General features: G+C 46.0%; 1 protein-coding gene across 2 annotated transcripts; it reads right to left on the bottom strand.

Annotated features, from left to right (window-relative positions):
- Positions 1-3,144: 3,144 nt before the first annotated feature.
- LOC126542279 (UPF0764 protein C16orf89 homolog) lies at positions 3,145-13,441 on the bottom strand. Of its 2 annotated transcripts, none has more exons than XM_050189285.3 (7): positions 12,967-13,441; positions 12,421-12,651; positions 10,439-10,624; positions 9,339-9,595; positions 7,120-7,279; positions 4,828-4,989; positions 3,145-4,191 (listed from the first exon to the last, which is right to left on the bottom strand). In XM_050189285.3, exons 2-7 carry the CDS (start codon positions 12,641-12,643, stop codon positions 4,088-4,090), a joined length of 1,092 nt encoding a protein of 363 aa, XP_050045242.1. In that variant the 5' UTR covers positions 12,644-12,651; positions 12,967-13,441; the 3' UTR covers positions 3,145-4,087. The 2 variants fall into 2 exon arrangements, with proteins under 2 accessions (XP_050045242.1, XP_054933332.1); XM_055077357.2 differs by lacking the exon at positions 12,967-13,441 and adding an exon at positions 12,834-12,956.
- Between the last annotated feature and the right edge of the window lie 5,970 nt (positions 13,442-19,411).

Here is a 19,411-nt window from a genome sequence, read left to right on the forward strand (position 1 = left end):
CGTTCTCACGTATAGACACAAACGCCCTACTTCTTCGCGTAAACCGCAACTCTACGTTAGAACACTGAACCCAACCAGATCGACGACACAAGCGATTACACAAATGGGACCAAGAAATGAAATTTCGTATGCCTCACAAGCTCAAAAGAAGCCACACGTGCATGGTGCACCGGATTCGCCTTGGTGTCGCATTCACCAACCGTTATAGACATATGATAGGTGCCAGTGATACAATCCCAAACTGTGAATGCTGTGAGGTGCCAGAAACACATGAACATATATTTTGTGTGTGTCCCGCCTACGCGCAAGAACGACAGCAACTTCTCTCTTCCATTGCAAAGATCCATGAGAGACTGCTATCGGACGAGTTTCTTTTAAGTCGTTGGCCTAATGCAAACAGCGCAGCCCTGGTAACAAGAGCCGCTATAGCTTTTCTCCAAGCCACTCGGCTGGACGCACGGCTTTAGAAAGGCCACAACTTTGTGAATTTGTATATACGCATCTCTTCCTTATACCATCATCATTCATCAGCCCTTTCCCTTCCCGTCCCTCTTCCCCAGTGTAGAGTAGCAGGCCAGAGCAAGTTATAGCTCAGGCCGACCTCTCTGCCTTTCTGTAAATAAATTTCTCTCTCTCTCTCTTTGTAGTAGCTATTGCGCCGCTTCGGAGAGTAAAAAACACTGTAGATTTAACCAGATGAAGCTGACGGCTAGAAAAAGGAAACCAATCTTAATCAATTAATTAAATAAATAATTAATTAAAACTTATCAAATACTGCAGGCCCTCACAGCGGGCCCTAGCAGGAGTGTGCATACAACAATGCACAATATAAATTCAGCGTAGTGACAGCACAAAACATAATAGCTAATTTACAATAGGACATGTTTACCTACGTCAACTAATCACAGGGAACCCTGACCATGAGAAGGAAATTCACGGAAGAATAAGAATGGGTTGGATTGCATATGGCAGACATCGAGAGCTCCTGACTGGGAGCTTACCGTTAACACTGAAAAGGAAAGTATACAATAAGTGCATTTTACCCGTGCTGGCATATGGGGCAGAGATTTGGAGACTGACAAAGAAGCTTGAGAACAAGTTACGGACCGCGCAAAGAGCGATGGAACGAAGAATGCTAGCATAACCTTAAGAGACAGAAAGAGAGTGGTTTGGGACAAAGAGCAAACGGGTATAGACGATATTCTAATAGACACTAAGAGAAAAAAAATGGCCCTGGGCAGGTCATGTAAAGCGCAGATTAGATAACCGTTGGACCATTAGTTTGTCAGAATGGGTACCAATAGAAGGGAAGCGCAGTAGAGGACGGCAGAAGACTAGGTGGTGTGACGAAATTAGGAAATTTGCGGGTGCTAGTTGTAATCGGTTGGCGCAGCACAGCGGTAATTGGAGATCGCAGGGAGGGGCCTTCGTCCTGCAGAGGACATAAATAGGCTGATGATGATGATGATGATGATGATGATGATGATGATGATGATGATGTATAGTAACAGGAGAAAATTTATACAGTGTGAAACATGACTATGAATAAGAAGCGATCAATTTGTCAATAGATTCAATGGTCATAATTACATCAGAAGGCAGCTTGTTCCGTTCCTCAAATGTACGTGGAAAAAAGAGCGCTTAAAGGCGTTTATTTTGGCATGGTATGGAGTTAGAGACTGATCATGATGATGCCTTGTACGACGAGTAGTAATGGGCATAAGATAAGGTTGAGGGCTCATAGAACGCTTATTATTCTGAAGTAAAAATATAAATTTTAATGAATTGCCAAATTTTCTTGAGTTAGCAACTTAGGCGCGGTAGGAAAATCTTATTTTAATATCTCCTTGGTTTGGAATTTCGATCAGTGCTAGCTATGCGTATCCCTTTGTAGGACAGCCTGTTTGCTTAACGAAAGGGCACAGCAGTTGACGCCACAAATCACTTTTGATGCAGTTATCATTCTTTAGGAACATCATCATCCTCTTTGCGGCATGTCTGTATCTAACCTCTTTCACCCAGCGACCCAAGTTGTCTACTAACTTGGTCTATCAGGGATGTGCTGGCTGCTGTCTTGCCAAGCAGACATGCCGCTGGGCATGTGCTCGAATATGCAACTCGCTGCTGGCTGCTTTCATTCCTAGTAGAGAACTTGGGTAGCTGGATATGCCCGAGCAGGCAAGCTCGGCAATGCGCATGTGAAATTGGCATGTTCTCATTCTTGGCCAACCCCACAGAACGGATGTGCCAAGGTGGCACCAGACTTGTACACGTTACAGAAAAAAGTATATATATGTATATAACCGATTACAATTACAATTACTTCATGCAGAGATGTAATTGATTACAGTTACGAATTGCCGTCCACGAAAGCAGCTGAAGAATTACTCTATAGTAATCGAATACTTGCACACGATTAAACATTTTTTACACCTGTATGGGTCTGTAAAGAGTGTTTGGTTGTCCCGTGGCTAACGCCTTCGCGTTTAAGAGGTAAGATCGAATAGTTTGAGGACGAAGAAGTTTTTTGTTTGCTGACTTCTTGTGGCAAGTGAAAATTGTGATAGCTGCGACAGACCACACGAAAAGTGCAATACACAAAGTTTCAAAGGTGTCGTTGTCAAATTCTATTGTCAGATGTATCTCTGCACCCAAGGTGGTCAGAAGTATTACAGTGCTTTCAATTACGCTTTTTCTCGTCACACGTGTAGAGCTCGACGTCGTGTGCAATGAAGTATCTTATAGCCCTAAAGGTAAGGCTGTTAACCATGGGACAAGGTAGCACCCTTAAGGGTGTAAACATTTTTATAGTGGTAAACGATGCTTTACTCCAGACCTTTTTTAACATTGCATAAATGCAGTAAGCCGGTGTTTCTCAAACTGCGGGTCACGACCATCGAATGGGTCATGAACTAACCGCTAACCTTCCAGCATCTTCATAAGGCCAAACAGAAAGACTCGTAACCAGGCTCAAACTACTTTCAATATTCCACCAATAAATTATATATTTCCGGCAAACGTGCAGTAGGGCACGTAGAGACTAATGCATGAAATGGTATTCCGTTTGCGATAAAGGAAAGTAAGAACCTTTCATGCGTCTTAAGAAATATGCTAAAATATCAAAAGCTTTCGTCAATCACATGATGATGATGACAAGATGTATTTATTAAGGGATGGCTCGAAGGCCTATAATGGGGAGTAGGAAGAGGGGGGGGGGGGGGGGGCGAGGCGTATTCAGAGCCGTCCTAGGAGCTGCGCGTCCTTGGCGAAAGCCAAGAGCGAGTACATGATAAATAAGCCTACATTGCACTTACATTTCGTGCCACAAAAATATAATTTATAAATAAATATTTCTATTCCACTAATACTGCACTAAAATTACACTGTTATATACGTTGAATTGTACTGTTATGTACACCTCTTGAATTTTAGAATATATATATATATAGGTGTATATGAAAATTTATTGTTCTTTTTTGTTTGTTTTGTCCTTCTTTCTTTTTGTATACTTATTCAAGTCTACACATATTCTGCAAAATGTGTGCTTGAGTTATTATACTTATAGAAACTCTGCATGGGTCCAAGACTAGCACTGATGCTAAGGGCTAAGATGAAATGTTCATCTCCACTGTGTATATATGTACGTTTAAACTAAGTAAAACATTGTTCTTCTTCTTCTTCAGTTGTGCATGCTGTAATGCTCGTGAAAAGGTTTGGTGATCGTTGATAACAGAAGCATAAATCTTGGTGCGCCAGTAAGTACAGGTAAGTTATGTGGTAACAAACATTGAATAAAGGGTAGATTCTGCCTACTAAGGCAATACTACGTGGCGCTTTCTGCCTTGTTATCGACCATAGGGAGCGGAAGTTGCACAATTGTTATCATAAAATTACGCTGGAACCACTGTCGAATGACCTGCAGATTCCCTGTTCTTTTGTTCTTGCTTCTACCTGTCGTTAGCACCTTGCTAACGATCTCAGCTATAGCACCTGCGTCACAGGCGTTGTTGCGCGAAAGTATGGTCGTCGGAAACATCTACACGCAGTTCTCTGTCTCCCTGTGTAAACAATGCAACGGACACACTGATTAAGACAAGAGCCGCTGTCTTTGGAGCTCGACCCGTGCGAGTGTTCCCAACCAGGTAGCGAGGGCTGCTGCTCCCACGCTTGTCATGTGCATCGAACATCCGTCTGGAAAGGTGAAAGGAAACGTAAAGGGGTAGTATTTAGAACATTCTTAAATAGCAACGATCGTAATTTCAGGTCAGAATGGCTATGTTCGCAGGTGAACACCTTTTCGGAAAAGTACTGCGATGTCCATTAAGAAATTGCTAATTTTAAGAGGGACTTATCCATGGGATCTTGCGTGCGATTAGAGTAACAGCGAGCGTTCTTTCTGTCTCATCGCAAGCAGTAAGGCAGCACGTCGCCGCCAATAAGATGCAGTTATAAAGCCTGGAGGATGATCCCTTCGCATGCCTTCGGGAGCATTTGCGGCATCGCGCAATTTCATTTTTAACCGAGGTAGCTAAAGCAATTCAAGCCTCGCGACACCCAGCATTTTCGCCATTGTCGGCTCTCGGCTGAATGAAGCAGAACCACGAGACCTGACGTTAAAGTTCGCAGTTGACACTTCCCGGCCAAATAATTGTCGCTGGAAAACATTACAGAAAAAGGAGGCAGATGAACACGCCTCGTAGAGTGCAGTCTCCAAGGGTCTCACGCGGCGAGAATGAAGGAAATGACATGCATTGCATCGTATTGCATCATACGGACACCTACGAATAAGTGGCTACAGTTCGCGCCATGTGTAAAGGAGCGACCCACCGTCATCGGTTCTTTCTTCACGCTTCACTCTACGCCGATGTTTCCGGGAGCTCTCGTGCTGCCACGTTTCGAAGCATCCGTCATCTCGCTGCCAGGACAGAGCGGCTTCCATAAAAGATGTGTTCTTGAACACGTCTCCATCCAGGAATCCGCATACAGCGACTGTGATCATACCAAAATGCATAGATCACACGGTGCCTTTTCATTGACGTTTTTATTATTATTACCACTGACTCATTAGAGGACAGGGGATTTCAATGTGCGCCGAATAGTGCGTCCTACTGCGCGTTCCGGCATCATCAGTTCGTACGGAAGCAGAGAGTCGTAGTAAGGTGGAAAGGTGGACGAGTTGGAGTTGATGCGTTCTTTAGATAAGCGCAGAAAACTGCGGCAACACAAAAAGAAAGGACACAGGACAACGCTCGTCCTGTGTCCTTCCTTTTGTGTTGCCGTCGTTTTCCGCACCGAACCAATGAATACAAACTTTCGTAGCTCCTTGCACAAACGTGTAAGGTAAATGGCACAGACGACAGCCTTTTGCCTTTTTCAGCTTGTCACCTGCTTTCTTTCGTCTAGATAGCTTGGCTACCTTTCGGCTGTCTCTTGCTGCATCCAGTAACTTTCGTTTACCTTTGATTACACCTCGTTGTCTACCGAAAGCCGTAGACAATCTCTTTCGAATGTAAAATCGCTGCTTCGAAAATAGTTCTTCCCGTAAGACTCGCCATACTGGAGTCTGAAACCATCATCAGCGTGCAGAATGCGGCGCGAGTCACACGCTTTTCTACCAACCATAGTGTATGGCTGGTAACTGGATAGCATAAGAGGGATAATCAAGACGACTCCTTTCTCCAGAAATATGCACCCGGTGCACAACCTGGAAAGAAGAAAGGCAAGGGCCAAATATCTCCTGCAAGAGATAAAACACGACAGAGAACATGCGGCTTTTGTAGATGCTGCATGGGTCAGAGGAAAGAAAGCCTGTACGGCAGTAGTAGTAGATGCAGACGGACTCAATCGGGATGCTATTAAAATCATAACTAAAGACACGACAGTCGCGGAACAAGTAGCGTTAGCATTGGATTTAAGGAATAATAAGTGGACGCGAATTTACAGTGACTCTAAGATGGCTATTAGACACTTTACCAAAGGCTTTGTAACCAAAAGAGCTGCCCTGCTAATCGGTGAGATGGACAGCCAAGCGATCGAAATCCGCTGGTTTCCTGCACACATGGGGTCTGTCGATCAATCTCGGTAGAAATTAAACGAGATGGCTAACGCAGCTGCGCGAGGACTTACTATCCGTGCACTACGCGACCAGAACCATAACGATATACAGGAGGAGAACAGGGCCAATTACTTACATATAATGAAATCATGAAGCATTACTACGTGAACAGAAGGGAATTCCCAGTGTCACACGCTAAGCTCAATAGAGTTCAAGCGGTGACTCTGAGATTGTTACAGAAGAGAACTTATCCGAGTCCAAACTTTATTAACAAGTTATATACAGAGAGAGAGGTACCAATCAATAGCGAGATGTATAATGGCATCATTACTCTGGATCATATGCTTTGGCAGTGTCCTGTGTCTTTCACGGACTGTGACAAGGAAAGAAACTGGTGGCGACGAGTCCTTCACAGAGGAGTTCTTTTAAATCAAGTACAGGCCGTTGAGAAGGCCCACGATAGCGCGGTAAGGTTAAACTTTGCTGTCCCGACGTGGGAGCCGCCTGCGTCAACCTAAAGGTTGATCTACAGGACCCGAATAAAGTTCATCATACCATAGCATAGCGTATGCGAGTGTTTAATTTCTATTAAGCGCTGGTCTGACAATCCTGTCGACTATAGTGTTCGAACTTTGAAGCTGGCCAGAGCTGGCTATATTTAACTAGAACGAACATTTCCATTACCATAGTAGCGTTAGTTTCACATGGGCGCACAACATTTTCCGCAACAGCATCCAGTTCAAAGCCTGTTGAATGCATTAAAGGATGCTGGAAAGTGGCTGTTGGAACATTAGCAAATTTTTGTAGCAAATCAAATGTTCAAATGGTCAACTATCCAATTCAGTTTTCGAATTCATTGGCCACTATTAGAAATTGATGAATATTTTGTCTCTATATTTCTTCTGGGGTCATGTATGGTGGTCTCGGGCGTCGCACACAACAAGAGCAATTGCAGCAACGAAACAAGCTGTTCGATATAACGCAGTCAATGCGGCAGTTACCGAATGCTAATATGACAGTGACCGGATGTCAATACTAGCAGTCACGTGTGCGGCTATACCTACCCTGCTCAAGAAAAAGGTCCCTCTTTCGCTCCGGGAAACCGCTCTCTGCCAACGACTGGGCTTCATCGGCTACCTGGGCACACTTGGAAGCCAGGTTTCGCGCAGGTGGAGGTTGCCCGTAGAGCTCGGAAAATTCTTCCATGACACTCGTGCAGTTCATCTGTGGAGCATGAATGATCTAGTGTTGACTCTCTGACGTGAAGTGCCCACGTGGCAAGCGTGGGACGCATAATCTAAGTGTGACCGGAACTTATCACGGAACCGAACAAATGCATCGCGCACATGGAAGTTGCTGCATGGTTTAATAAAGTAATGTTTTGTCTTGCCATTCAGGGCGCGTCTGCACATCAGTTTTGCCGGCGCCACGATGCGTGTAGTTGTCACTTTTAAGCCTATAGAATTATTTTATACCCTTTAAAAACACTAAAAAGAACTCATTGCGCTTATATTTTCCTTTCACTCCGCTATGAGAGCTTCAACTCCCAGCAGTATTTCCGGATAACGGTTGTGCAGCCAAACTTATAGCGAGATCGGTTTATTGACTAGTCTTTCAGTAAGAAAAATTGGCACAAAACCGGACTAGTGTCATAGCAACGAAAGAAACTGTAGTTGGAAGTAAACCACATTTATAAAACTGTTCTTTTTCTACCCATTAATATAAAGCCTTACGTCAAAAGTGCGTACGTACACAATGAATTCTCGAAACGACGTTCAAGAGAACTCGTGTTACACGGAAGTATGGCCACTATCTTGTCGTAACGGCAGGAGTCGTAAAAGGTAACTTAGATATAAGTAAACGATCGCAGCAGAGAAGCCCCTTCAACGGCCTTCGAACATCAGTCGTCGGGGGCGTTAATGGCATCAGTGTCCCGCAAAGTAGCCGTTGCGAAAGGCGCTGCGATATGCACGAAAGAACGTGAATTATTTGGAACACAAATATTGCGCCGCGGACTTCTCGGTGGGGTAAGATCGAGGAAAACTAAGGAAATTAAAGGACAATGAGAAAGGTGTGTAAGGGGATAAGTACGCATGAAGTTAGCAAGAATGCTTCCCTCCATCTAAGCAAGGTCACCGTATAGATTCCCACCTTTGCAAAGCGACAATTTCAATCACTTTTGCCGCATTGAGTGCTGAGAGAGAGAGAGGAGAAAGGGAGACGAGAGGAAAAGCAGAGAGGTTAACCAGATGCACGTCCGGTTTGCTGCCCTGCTCTGTGGGAGAGGAGATACAGAGACGAAAAGAGAGGGGGAAGGGCAAAGAGCACTAGTTGAGCGCGTACGTGAAGATTCACAGCAAGTATATAAATGGCAGCAGGGAATTGTAAACTTGAGGTACTGTAGGAATGTTCTCAACGGTTCGCGCGTCAGCGACGCGCATGGCCATGGTTCAATAATCTCCGTTTAACAAAAGCTATGACGCCTACTGAAGGCATGCAAGCACTGGAAACAGGACGTCCAGAATAAGGCGCTTAGAGCTCACAGTGTCTCCATCTTAGTAAAAAGCACCCGAAGAGCATCATCAACCAATGACTGCAACATAACGACGACCTGCCATTCTTTCTCTGGCTATTTCTGGGAAGCTGATGGCCAGCGTAAATTTTGCAAGTACGTTCCCACGTTAAGAACGTTCCTGGCGCGAGCGGTACTCATTAATGGGGAACTTTTGAACAGGTATGCTTGTAGAGCATACTTCAGTGCGTTAGACAGAGTTGAAAAAACAATTCTGGGCTTTTACATGCCAAAACCACGATCTGATTGTTAGGCACTCCGAGGACTCCGGTATAGTTTCGACCACCTGAGGTTCTTTAGCGTGCACCCCAATGCGAGGTACATCTGCACTTAGCCCCCATCGATATGCTGCTGCAGTGACCGGGATTCGATCCCACGACCTCGTGCGCAGCGCTATGCCAAAGCCACTAAGCAGTCACGATCGGTGCTCTAGATAGAGTGGCCAACCGCACGAATAAATGCCTCTCGTACGGAGTACCAATTCAGTGCAGCTACTTTCTTTGCTTTCAATTTAAGAGGGCGGATATGAGAGAACTTGTTGCGCAGTACTGTTACCGTTCTCGTGGTTTAGTGAAACCAGTGCCAACTCTGTACGTAATGCGTACATCATCACAAAACATCCTGAGTCAACATGCCGTTTTTAGAGGTGAGGTTCTCTTGTCCGCCTATAATCAGAAAGGCGAAATTTGCGTGCCGTCGATAGCTGCCTACCTTGAAAGCAATGCTGAAGAAGAGCACCTGATGGGTCAGGCCATAGCCACTGTGCCGTCCCCCCGTCATGGTCTCCCAACAAGTGCTAGTCACGTCCCGGCACTGGGCGTTGGAGAATAGTTGCGTGATGCACGTATCCGAAGCCACCTCGGTGATCGCGCGGTACGGCGCGGTACCCGACGCGTTCTCAGCTGGTTCCACGCCAGCCTGAATAGGTGTGTCGGTCCAGAAGTTGTGCTTGAGTATTCCTCGCGACACTGCGTAAGAAAAGGAGGTGGGAAGGGAAGTCACTAGTAGCGTATTTCGCTAATAGTGCTGCGCCGCCAAACTTGGGAGCGCCTGTTGCAGGTTTTAGACAGAGCACCAACAAACTCGGCAACTGGCTGCCATAAATAAGGAAAGTCAGAAAGAAGAACGCATGTAAAGCTACATCCGTAACAAGTAGAACGTTTGCGCTTATACGTGTCAGGAGCTGACGTGCATAGTACAAGAAGACATTCTCCTGGTACAGATGAAATCCCAGCCCTTCAATGTTGCCCGTGACGTTTCGTCTCGCGATCCTCCACATCCGGTGGGGGAGAACGCAGAGAAATAATTTCGCTTGCGGAGGCTAGACCGGCGCAAGTGGAGAGAGTCTGTATGTTGGCGGTGACGCTCGCCTCCTGCAATCATGGGTTCGCTGCACTAAAATATTTCTATCTCGGCTATTAATGAACTAATATGAAAAATTCTTGCCTTAGTACGTTTCCTAGAGGGTACGTAACGCCTTCCAGCGAATAACCGAAATTTGCTATGTGGCCTGGTGAGGGGCCCTTTAACCTAAATATTCTGTCCTCCAAATCGCATAACCCACCTGTGAAAGCAGCATGTGCATAGCTGGCACAGCGTTTCTTTACTGAAATTCGTGAACCTTTAACTTCGTGGACACAGTATAACTTAATTCCCACGTTAACCCACATGAGAACCCATGCGAGGCGAGAAAAATAAAGAAAGAAAGAAAGAAAGAAAGAAAGAAAGAAAGAAAGAAAGAAAGAAAAAGAACACGCACGTCCACGCACGTAACAGCACCGATCGCATGCTTTTCAATCCGAACTACTCACATATGGGTAGATCCGTTGTCTCGAGAACTAGTTCAAGGGCGGCGTCTCCGAGCTGTCTTGCTTTCCTTTGGACAGACTTTATTTCCTCCACGCTCACGTTGAAGCCTGCGGGCAATTGTCCTGAGGCGCCCAATGACTCGTTTCCAGCGCGGGGTTGGATCATGTTGAGAATGGTCTGTAGACGGTCTGCGGTAACAAAACCGACATGAGTGTGTTACTGAGTTCCATAGCTCAGTTACTCCGAACAGCAGTCTGAAACTCGTAATAAAGGTCAAGGCTATATGAGCACTGTCCCCCGCCCATACTTGAAGACTGAGGTCCCCTTACACGTGCCGGAGCTCTTTTTCATCATTCGACTATGCGCGTCGTTTTCCACAGCCCTGGGAATGGCTACTATTGGCGCCACTCTATCACAACAAACGAACGGACGGGCACATTCAGCGCCCTCCTCCCACCCCCGCCCCCTCATTACCTTGTTCATAACCCCTGTTCACAGTAAAATTAAGATGGTTTCTCGAGCCTGCCTTGCTTTATGTCTTGACTCTATAAGTGCGGTCAAATAGCGAAGATGCAGTACAAAGCAATGTAGGTGAGACGAAGCCATAGGCGGAAAGTCTTCATTTCTCCGAGAGGGGGGGGGGGTAACGAGGGGTGGAGCTGGGGACCGATCAGCTTTCCGAACCCCGTATATATATATATATATATATATATATATATATATATAACATTCAGCAGAATAGAGGACGAACGTTATATGTCATTGGTGATGCTTCAGCCGGTCCTCTGGCCGAAACGTCAGTAAAATATGTCATAACCATATGTCAACCACACCATATGTCATATGGTGTGGCGCGAAGCCCTTCTTACGTGCGTGCGTGCGTGTGTGTGTGTGTGTGTGTGTGTGCGTGTGTGTGTGGGTGTGTGTGCGTGTGTGTGTGTGTGCGTGTGGTGCGGCCCTTACACGGATTTATACGGCAAGAATCTTCCTTTATGTAATTATACTTCGCTATCACTAATTCTGCTTCACCTTTCCGGCAAAATTGCAGCCTATGTTTTCCTTTTTTCCCTTTCTTTCTTTTACTGTGAGTCCGAGTGTAAGCACTGCTGCGCATGACTGCTTTTGATTCTGATTTCGAGAAAATCCTGCTTGGACTCATTTCGGTTACTGAGTGAATTATATATATATTTACGACCTATGCATGCAAGTGGCGATATTTATATCCCTAATAAACGTTGGAAATTATTAGAAGAGCTTTTTTTCATGAGTCGTTAGCACTGCCTACTGGACAGAGAGGCAATACTGAGAGACATATCATTCACGTGCTTTTCACACGCCGTCGATAAAAGACTTTGCCGACGGGCTCATTGAAGTCTTTAGGTTTTTTTCAAGGTGAAAAAAGCACGCAATCCAATATGAAGCGAGGTGTTTTATAAATGTTTTACTTTTGCAATTACTGAGGGTGTCGTGCTTCGAACTTTCATCTGACTTACTTCTAAATGTTTGTTTATCTTGCTTTTTATTCTTTTCGTTCGCCCTTCCAAAGGTTATAAACCACCATTCACGCAATAAACCCCTCAAATGGTAGTAACAGCGCACTGTCTTGTGTCTTCCTGCTTTGTCCCGTTTTTTGCATGCACTAAAGATTGAAGGTATCCAAAGTATGGCATCCGTACGCGTGCTTCACAGCACGTGAGTAAACCTGCCGCAATCAAGACGGATTTATGGGCAAAGAGGTGCCACGTCAGACGCGTTGTAAATGGTAGCTACAGTCAGCAACGTAAAAGTCGAATAGCGAAGTCAAACAACAAGATGGTTTTGTTCTGGCAAAATTAGGAATTCTCCCCTGACGACAGCAACCCGGCTGCGAAAGTCGATACTCGCCTTGTACAAAAAGGCTAATACTGAACTTTACTGCTGAAACATACCGTTGGCAGAACATACTATACTTAAACACGCTGCTGAAAGCGAGTCCCGTACGCACCACCAGCGAAGAAAAGTCCACACGCCGCATCCACGTACGTCATCTGCAGTCTCGATCCAAGTGCGTCCACTAGCCCTTCCAGCGCCACCAAAATGCGCATATCGAGCGGGAGAGTGTCTTCAGCACTCCTGGCTTCGATGGCGTGGTGGCCAAAATGTTGCTCATTTCCCAGAAGGAGCAGAAGGGTGGTTCCAAGCGCGAGAAGTTTTCCAGGCACCGACATGTATGTTCCTGCATTGATAAATATATGTGAACGTATAAAGGACAGGTAAGAAAGAAGTAGGAAAAATACGTAAATATAGGAACTGTGAGATTTAAGAAATCTGGATGTTCTTGCACAGTCGAAGGTCCCACATGCAGTAGTTACATTGCGGGATGAAAAGGGAGGCAACAAGTACATTGAAAATACATACGACAGACACAAACATGCGTTGACACAATTATTGTTACGGCTCGGGGCAGTTTTCTGTTACCCCGCTGGCTTCTTAGCTGAGCGCATTAATTGTTGAGCGCATTAAACGCAGCCTTTCGCACCATGTTCCATACCTCGGGCTCCTCCTTCCTGCAGACCTCTTCTCAGAGCTCTGAATTATGACTGCCACAACAGCTGTCTGCGTTGCCATGCGAGCAGCTGCGATGACGTCAAACAAAGGTTTTGTTAAACAACTCCGCGAGAAAAGAAGGGTAACAGCACCGAAGATTGGGCAACCCCAAGCAATCGCGGTAGATGACTCGACTCGGCAGCGCGGGAGAGGAACATAGTTGTGCCGACCACTGCCCGGATGTAAACAAAGTTTAGAAGCCCGCCTATGAGGACTTCCTGCCCCGGAATCAAAGAAGCAATACGAAAGACACCGCGGTGTAAATTTAGCGTTTCCCAGCTTGAGCCGCGAGGCAGCATAATATTAACAATCTGGCGGTGTTGTGTGTAAGGACAAGCAATTAAAAGCTACGATCTACATTTTTGTGCGCCGGCCGCGAGTGTAGACTTCCCGCACGTTGGGGGGGGGGGGGGGGGGGGGGGGGGAGGGGGTCGGCATACGCGTCTGGTTGTGTTGGGCACGTAGCAAAGGGTGATGTCGATGCCGTGAGGGTTTATAATTTTGTCCATCGTATACGATATTTTTCTCTCGTGCTGTACTCACGTGATTTTCTTTTCGTGTCACTCTTATTTTCTTTTCTTCTTTTTTTTTACTTTGCAGGGTTCTGCGGGGCTTCAGAATTCCCTCAGAAAATATTTTCCGAGAAATTCGTCAGTCTGCAGAAATACCTATCAACAATGCATTTATAGAGCCAGTGGGCTATCTACGTTATAATTTCGCACGCCTTCGCACGCAACCTAACACATTCATTCCCGTAATGTCACGTTGTCGCGACTGCGAAGCACACAGTAGCAAGAGCGATGTATTGCAAAACTAACTCTTTATTGGGCGGAACCTGTGCCCAGAAAAACAGGCTATACACTCAAAGCACAATGATAGGGGCGAGCACAGTCGGCGATCATAGGAATCTGATCTGCAGGTCGAGCGCGTCGCCTTTAATGCATGCCTCGTCGAACGTTCCAGCGTAATCGCTGGCGCCCGCGTGCCAGTGTGCCTTCGAGAAAGTACGACCAGATTCGTGTTGCACTTACATCAGGTTACATAAAGTTCGGTGAGAACATACATTGGATAGAATCAACGATAGCATTCGAGTAAGTTCCAAATATGCAGCCGCGACTTGCGCTAAGTGATAACTTGTTAACGGGTTAAATACAGTCACAGGATAAAGGATAAATAAGCACACGTGTAAATATTGAACATTGGATATCTGTATCATGATATCCACGAAGAAAACTTCTGCTTAATCGCCCTTCAGTGGAACTGTACATGACACGGATGTGAAACACGTATTGTGACAAGCAGTGATTACATCGCTTTGCATTTCAGAAATTCGAAGCTGCAGAGATGCATAAATTATCTGGCATTAGTCTTATCCTAAATAAATATCGTGGGCACTAAGCATAGAAACGCCAGTTGTCTAGCTTTAAGCTCAGCACCTTGCGGTTATCCGGGCATGGCCACATTATGCATTTAAATAAACAAAATAAATTTATGATGATTTCGTATTCGGCCTGCAGTTGCACAGAGACTGATTTATTAATAGAAAGGAAGGGTGGTCGCCCTGAGCTTGCGCACTCTAACCGGCCGTTAGTCTGCGCTGGCTAGTCTGCGCTGGGGATGAAAAGAAGGGGACTAAAAAGGGATGTACAATGCATGGTTATAAGAAAAGAGCTGCGACGAATGCTGGTCGTTTACAGAACAGCATACTTAAAGCCTCGAGACCCGTCTTCTGTTTCACAGAACTGGTATCATACGGGTCGTACTGTTAGCGTAGCAGATGTCTGGCGGAGCCAAGGAACAAAAATAAAATCCTCCGAGAATGGTCCGGCGTTAACAGTGGCCAGAGAAGAGGTCAAAGTGCGTCACTTCCGCGTATATGCTGGGCAGGCGCAAGATATGCGCGCTAGTGTCTCTGGTGCATGACAGCGGTCGCAGTCTGGGTTTTGGCGACGAGACGGGCCTCGTTGTAACGTTTGAACGCGTTTTTTCCCAGTAAATTATCCAGTCGGGCAGACAGAGGGGTCTGTTACTGACATGTTCCAAGACACTGCAGCTGCAGTGTCTCTCAACAAGGCAGCTGCACCAACAACAGAAAAGAAACATGCGACGCGACCGTGCACTGCTCACATGACGTATACGGTGCACAGCAGTTGTCATATTAAGGAGGCGGGGATCGATAAGCATGGCAACAGAGTGTACTGGAAGGCATCCATAGTTTGTTCTGTCCGCCCACTGAGACGCGATACTCGACGCGTATTCACAAAGCAGGCCTCACAGATTCCCAGGACGCACGCAGGGCGTATACCTACGGGGCACTAACCTCCACCCCGTCACAAACTGAATCTTGGCGCAAATGTCCGTCGCCACCGCACCACACAGGATCAGCCTGATCTGGACACCTGGCCACGCCTCACTGCCGGGCAATGATCGCGCTCATGCGGCTGCCCGAGTACTCACCTGCCAGGCGGACTCGTGCAGTGAGACGGCCAACTCAGACCTTGAATCGTGCAACATTACGCACACGATCATTAAACACTCTGTATTATTATAGACGGAACCGTTTCCAGATACAAGATTTATAACGAATATAATTCCATACAATCAATCAATCAATCAATCAATCAATCAATCAATCAATCAATCAATCAATCAATCAATCAATCAATCAATCAATCAATCAATCAATCAATCAATCAATCAATCAATCAATCAATTTGGCATTCATCACAGCATCTGCACATAAAGAACGCGAGGACAAGAACAAAAAGCTGCAAAGTAGCAACTTGACATGGTCCTTGCCCCTATCCTTGGCAGCCCAAAAAGAAAAGCACATATAAATACATTGCATAAGTACACGTTTTAGTTCGCATATATACCAATCGGTATAACTTATGTAAGTACAAAAGGAGAATATTAGCATACAAAGGCAACAGATACATAAAAAAATACATGTCAATATATCAAATACAGGGTGTTTCAGCGAACACTTTCAAAAATCTTTAAAAGTTGCCTGTGGTAGATCATTAGCTGGTCTACTCGAAGCGGCGGACAATACTTGCAGAAAAAATTGAGACGTTTTTAACTAATTACATTATGGCCCATATTGCAATTTACAAATTCTAGCCGTGGAGTTCGCGAGGCGGATCCACTTGGAACGACTTTTCAATATGACAGCAGTTTCGAGATTTAAATTCCCGAACTTTGCGGACTAATGCTCTGGCGTTCCAGTTATTTCGATAGCAAAACGTCGTTTCATGCACTCAAGCACACAAGTAACTGGAACGCCAGTTACTTGTGTGCGAAACTCGTGTCGTCCTGTGAATTCGTTCCAAGTGGATCCGCCTTGCGAAGTCCACTGCTAGAATTCGTAAATTGCAATATGGGTCATAAGATAATTAGCTAAACGTTAATTAGTGAACTCCTGTTAGTTAGTCAATCTTTCATTTCAATTTTTTGTGCAAGTAGTGTCCACCGCCTCGAGTAGACCGGCTCATAAACCAGAATTGAGTGATCTGCCACAGGCAACCTTTAAAGAAAGTTGAAAGTGTTCGCTGAAACAGCCTGTATATCAGCAGTATCTATAGTGCCGCCCGAGTGCAATCCGATGCTGCGTCACAGGTCTGTTCAGACTATTTCAAAATGCTGTATGTAGCACCTTGCGACATGCCGTTCTCGATTGTTGTGCGCGGATCTTTGCCACAGCACCAAGCGCATTCACCATTTTCGTAATGTTTACTGCTCACCTGAGGTCAGGACGCGTCTTCCGCAAGTCGCGCAATCTTTCTTGGCACTCTTTCCTGACGAAATAAGAATGATTGACCAGAGCCGACTAATATCATAACGAATGTTTAAGGTTTTCCGTAGTCTTAATTCGTGCGTGACCCATTTGGTAGAATTGTCCCGATTCTGCATCACAGAGGAGATGAGCAAATTTCGCCTTTTGCTGTGTTGCAGTTGCATCGGCTTCTTAATATATACCATTTCTGGGGAATTTACGTTAAATGTGAACTTTGTTATGCTTCAAACGAATGCGCCTTCCGACGCGGACCGTCTAGTATGTAGAAGAACCGCACGATGGCGGCACTTTGCCGCGCACCGTTGCGTTTACGTGTATGTTTCACTGCAGTACCAAGTATTGTGCAGAGAAGCTTGACAGCATGGCGGCAAAGTGTGATGTGTTTTTCTATGTTCAACGCAACGTGAACTTCTGAAGGTCTATGATTTAGAACAACATGAATGAAGTAGCCATTTCTAAACATTACGCGGTTATGTCGTACCACTGAAGCGTTTTTCGCCGGCAGCCAAAGGATAATTCGCCTTCTGGCGCTCTGCTTCTCGTGTTTACTGGAAGGCCCTGACGCCGTCCTGTTTTGAACTCGCAAAGCACAACCGAAAATGACGAAGACACAAATGCAGCATGTCTGACTGAAGAAGTTTATGAGATATGGCGAGTGCATATACCGTGTGTCAACAAGAAAGAAGATTAACACACACACACACACACACACACACACACACACACACACACACACACACACACACACGCACACGCACACGCACACGCACACACACACACACACACACACACACACACACACACACACACACACACACACACACACGCACGCACGCACACACGCGCGCGCACACACACACGCACGCACGCACGCGCACGCACGCGCTCGCACACGCACGCGCACGCACGCGCACACGCACACGCGCACGCGCACGCGCACTTAAAATCATATCCTGCACCGTGTTTTTCAAATATCCTTTTTCTCGTTGAACCGCTTGGCTAACGTTAGCTGGGAAACTATATAGCTACATATCGCGCTCTTGCGAGCCAGTGTGCTATTGTTTTGCATTTGAACTCCTGTTGAACATTGAATTCTCGCACAAGTTAACTAAAATTGTAATATGCTACAGGGGACCCTTTCTTTCCTCCTTACAACCCCTCCCCCCCCCCCCATAACAAAAAATGTAAGAAAAGAGAAGAGAGATTGTTCGTTTTTGTATTTGGAACATTCTAACTAAAACACACGTATAATTCAGTTGTTACGGGGATGTTGGAAGTAAAGAAGATTATATTTACAATATATACACAGAATAGTCTGAGTAGTTAAGATGGCTGAGCACCAACAACCCGCAGCAGCCAGCGTCTCGCGATCTTCTTCCTCTCTTCGTTCATCCTTCCGTAACAGGACCCCCGGGTGGTGAAGCGCCGTCCCGGCGCATGGGAGGCGAAGAACTGCAGGCGAAATATGGCTTCAGCCGCGAAACGTGGACGACGTCAACAGGCGTCGGACTTGAGGATGGACGAAACTGCAACGGCGCGATCTCGTAACTGACGTAGTTAACTTGACGTAGGACTACGTGGGGGATTGGGCACAGGAGACCAGTTCCTGCTTTGCGGCAATATTACGGCCGGCTGGTTTGCAAGACAACTCTGTCAATTTTTCTTTGCATTGGTCTCAGCTGGTTAGCTCCTCTTTGTGGTTTTCGTATCACACCTTTGCCGTGCCTCTTAGGTAGAACAACAGGTTAGCTAGCATAAGCGTAGGGTCCCATTTGTTGATTCCACTCACGCGTTCGTACATGGCCACCCACTCTTCAACGTCGGCGCCATCGGTCCCGCAGAATGTTCCAGGATCCTTGGGTTACACACGACAACCGAAGGTGACAGCGACGTAGCATGCGACGGTGACGTAGGAGGCGGTAGCGACGTTGATCCCGAGTGCTCACCGTCATTCATGGTGAGGACGGTGATGCGATGTCCACTGCGGAGCTCCGTTTCCAGCCGTGGTACCCCGCACCTCTCACCAATATGTTACGGGGATGTTGGAAGTATAGAAGATTATATTTATGATATATATACAAAATGAGTCGGAGTAGTTAAGATGACTGACCACCAATAACCCGCAGCAGCCAGCGTCTCGCGATCTTCTCCTTCCTCTCTTCGTTCATTCTTCCGTAACACAGTTATGCTTCTTCGCTTAATCATGACAGTTGGCTTTTTGTTCATCTCGTCGGTAAAAATAACCCACCACATTGAATGAAAGTTCTGGTCAAAGATTCATCTGCAGTTAATAAAGGGAAAATGAAACATCCACCCAAACGTAGCTAAGTGCTACAAAGTAAATCCATACGGGTCCCTCGACAGAAATGCTTCGCCGTCGAGGAAAAATTCGTCCTGGTCCATCTCTCGGACGGCGAGCATGTAGCTACGACATCGTGCTGACACACCCGACAAGCTAGCAGAGTGACAATACCATTCAACTGACAATAAAGAGTGACGCTTTAGTATTTGTGAGGGAAAGGGTAACTCACCGGCATCGATTCTTTCTTCGTGCGTGACCCAATGATGATGGTTCCGGGACACACCGCGATGA

This window comes from Dermacentor andersoni, chromosome 2 (genome assembly GCF_023375885.2).
Source record: "Dermacentor andersoni chromosome 2, qqDerAnde1_hic_scaffold, whole genome shotgun sequence".
In the NCBI taxonomy this organism is placed as follows: domain Eukaryota; kingdom Metazoa; phylum Arthropoda; class Arachnida; order Ixodida; family Ixodidae; genus Dermacentor; species Dermacentor andersoni.

Coding starts and splice junctions, on each gene's coding strand:
- LOC126542279 (XM_050189285.3), bottom strand. CDS start 12,643: ATGTCGGTGCCTGGAAAACTTCTCGCGCTTGGAACCACCCTTCTGCTC. Junction 10,625..12,420: donor TGGACTTTTCTTCGCTGGTG/GTGCGTACGGGA, acceptor TTGTTACCGCAG/ACCGTCTACAGACCATTCTC. Junction 7,280..9,338: donor TCTTCAGCATTGCTTTCAAG/GTAGGCAGCTAT, acceptor CATGCTCCACAG/ATGAACTGCACGAGTGTCAT.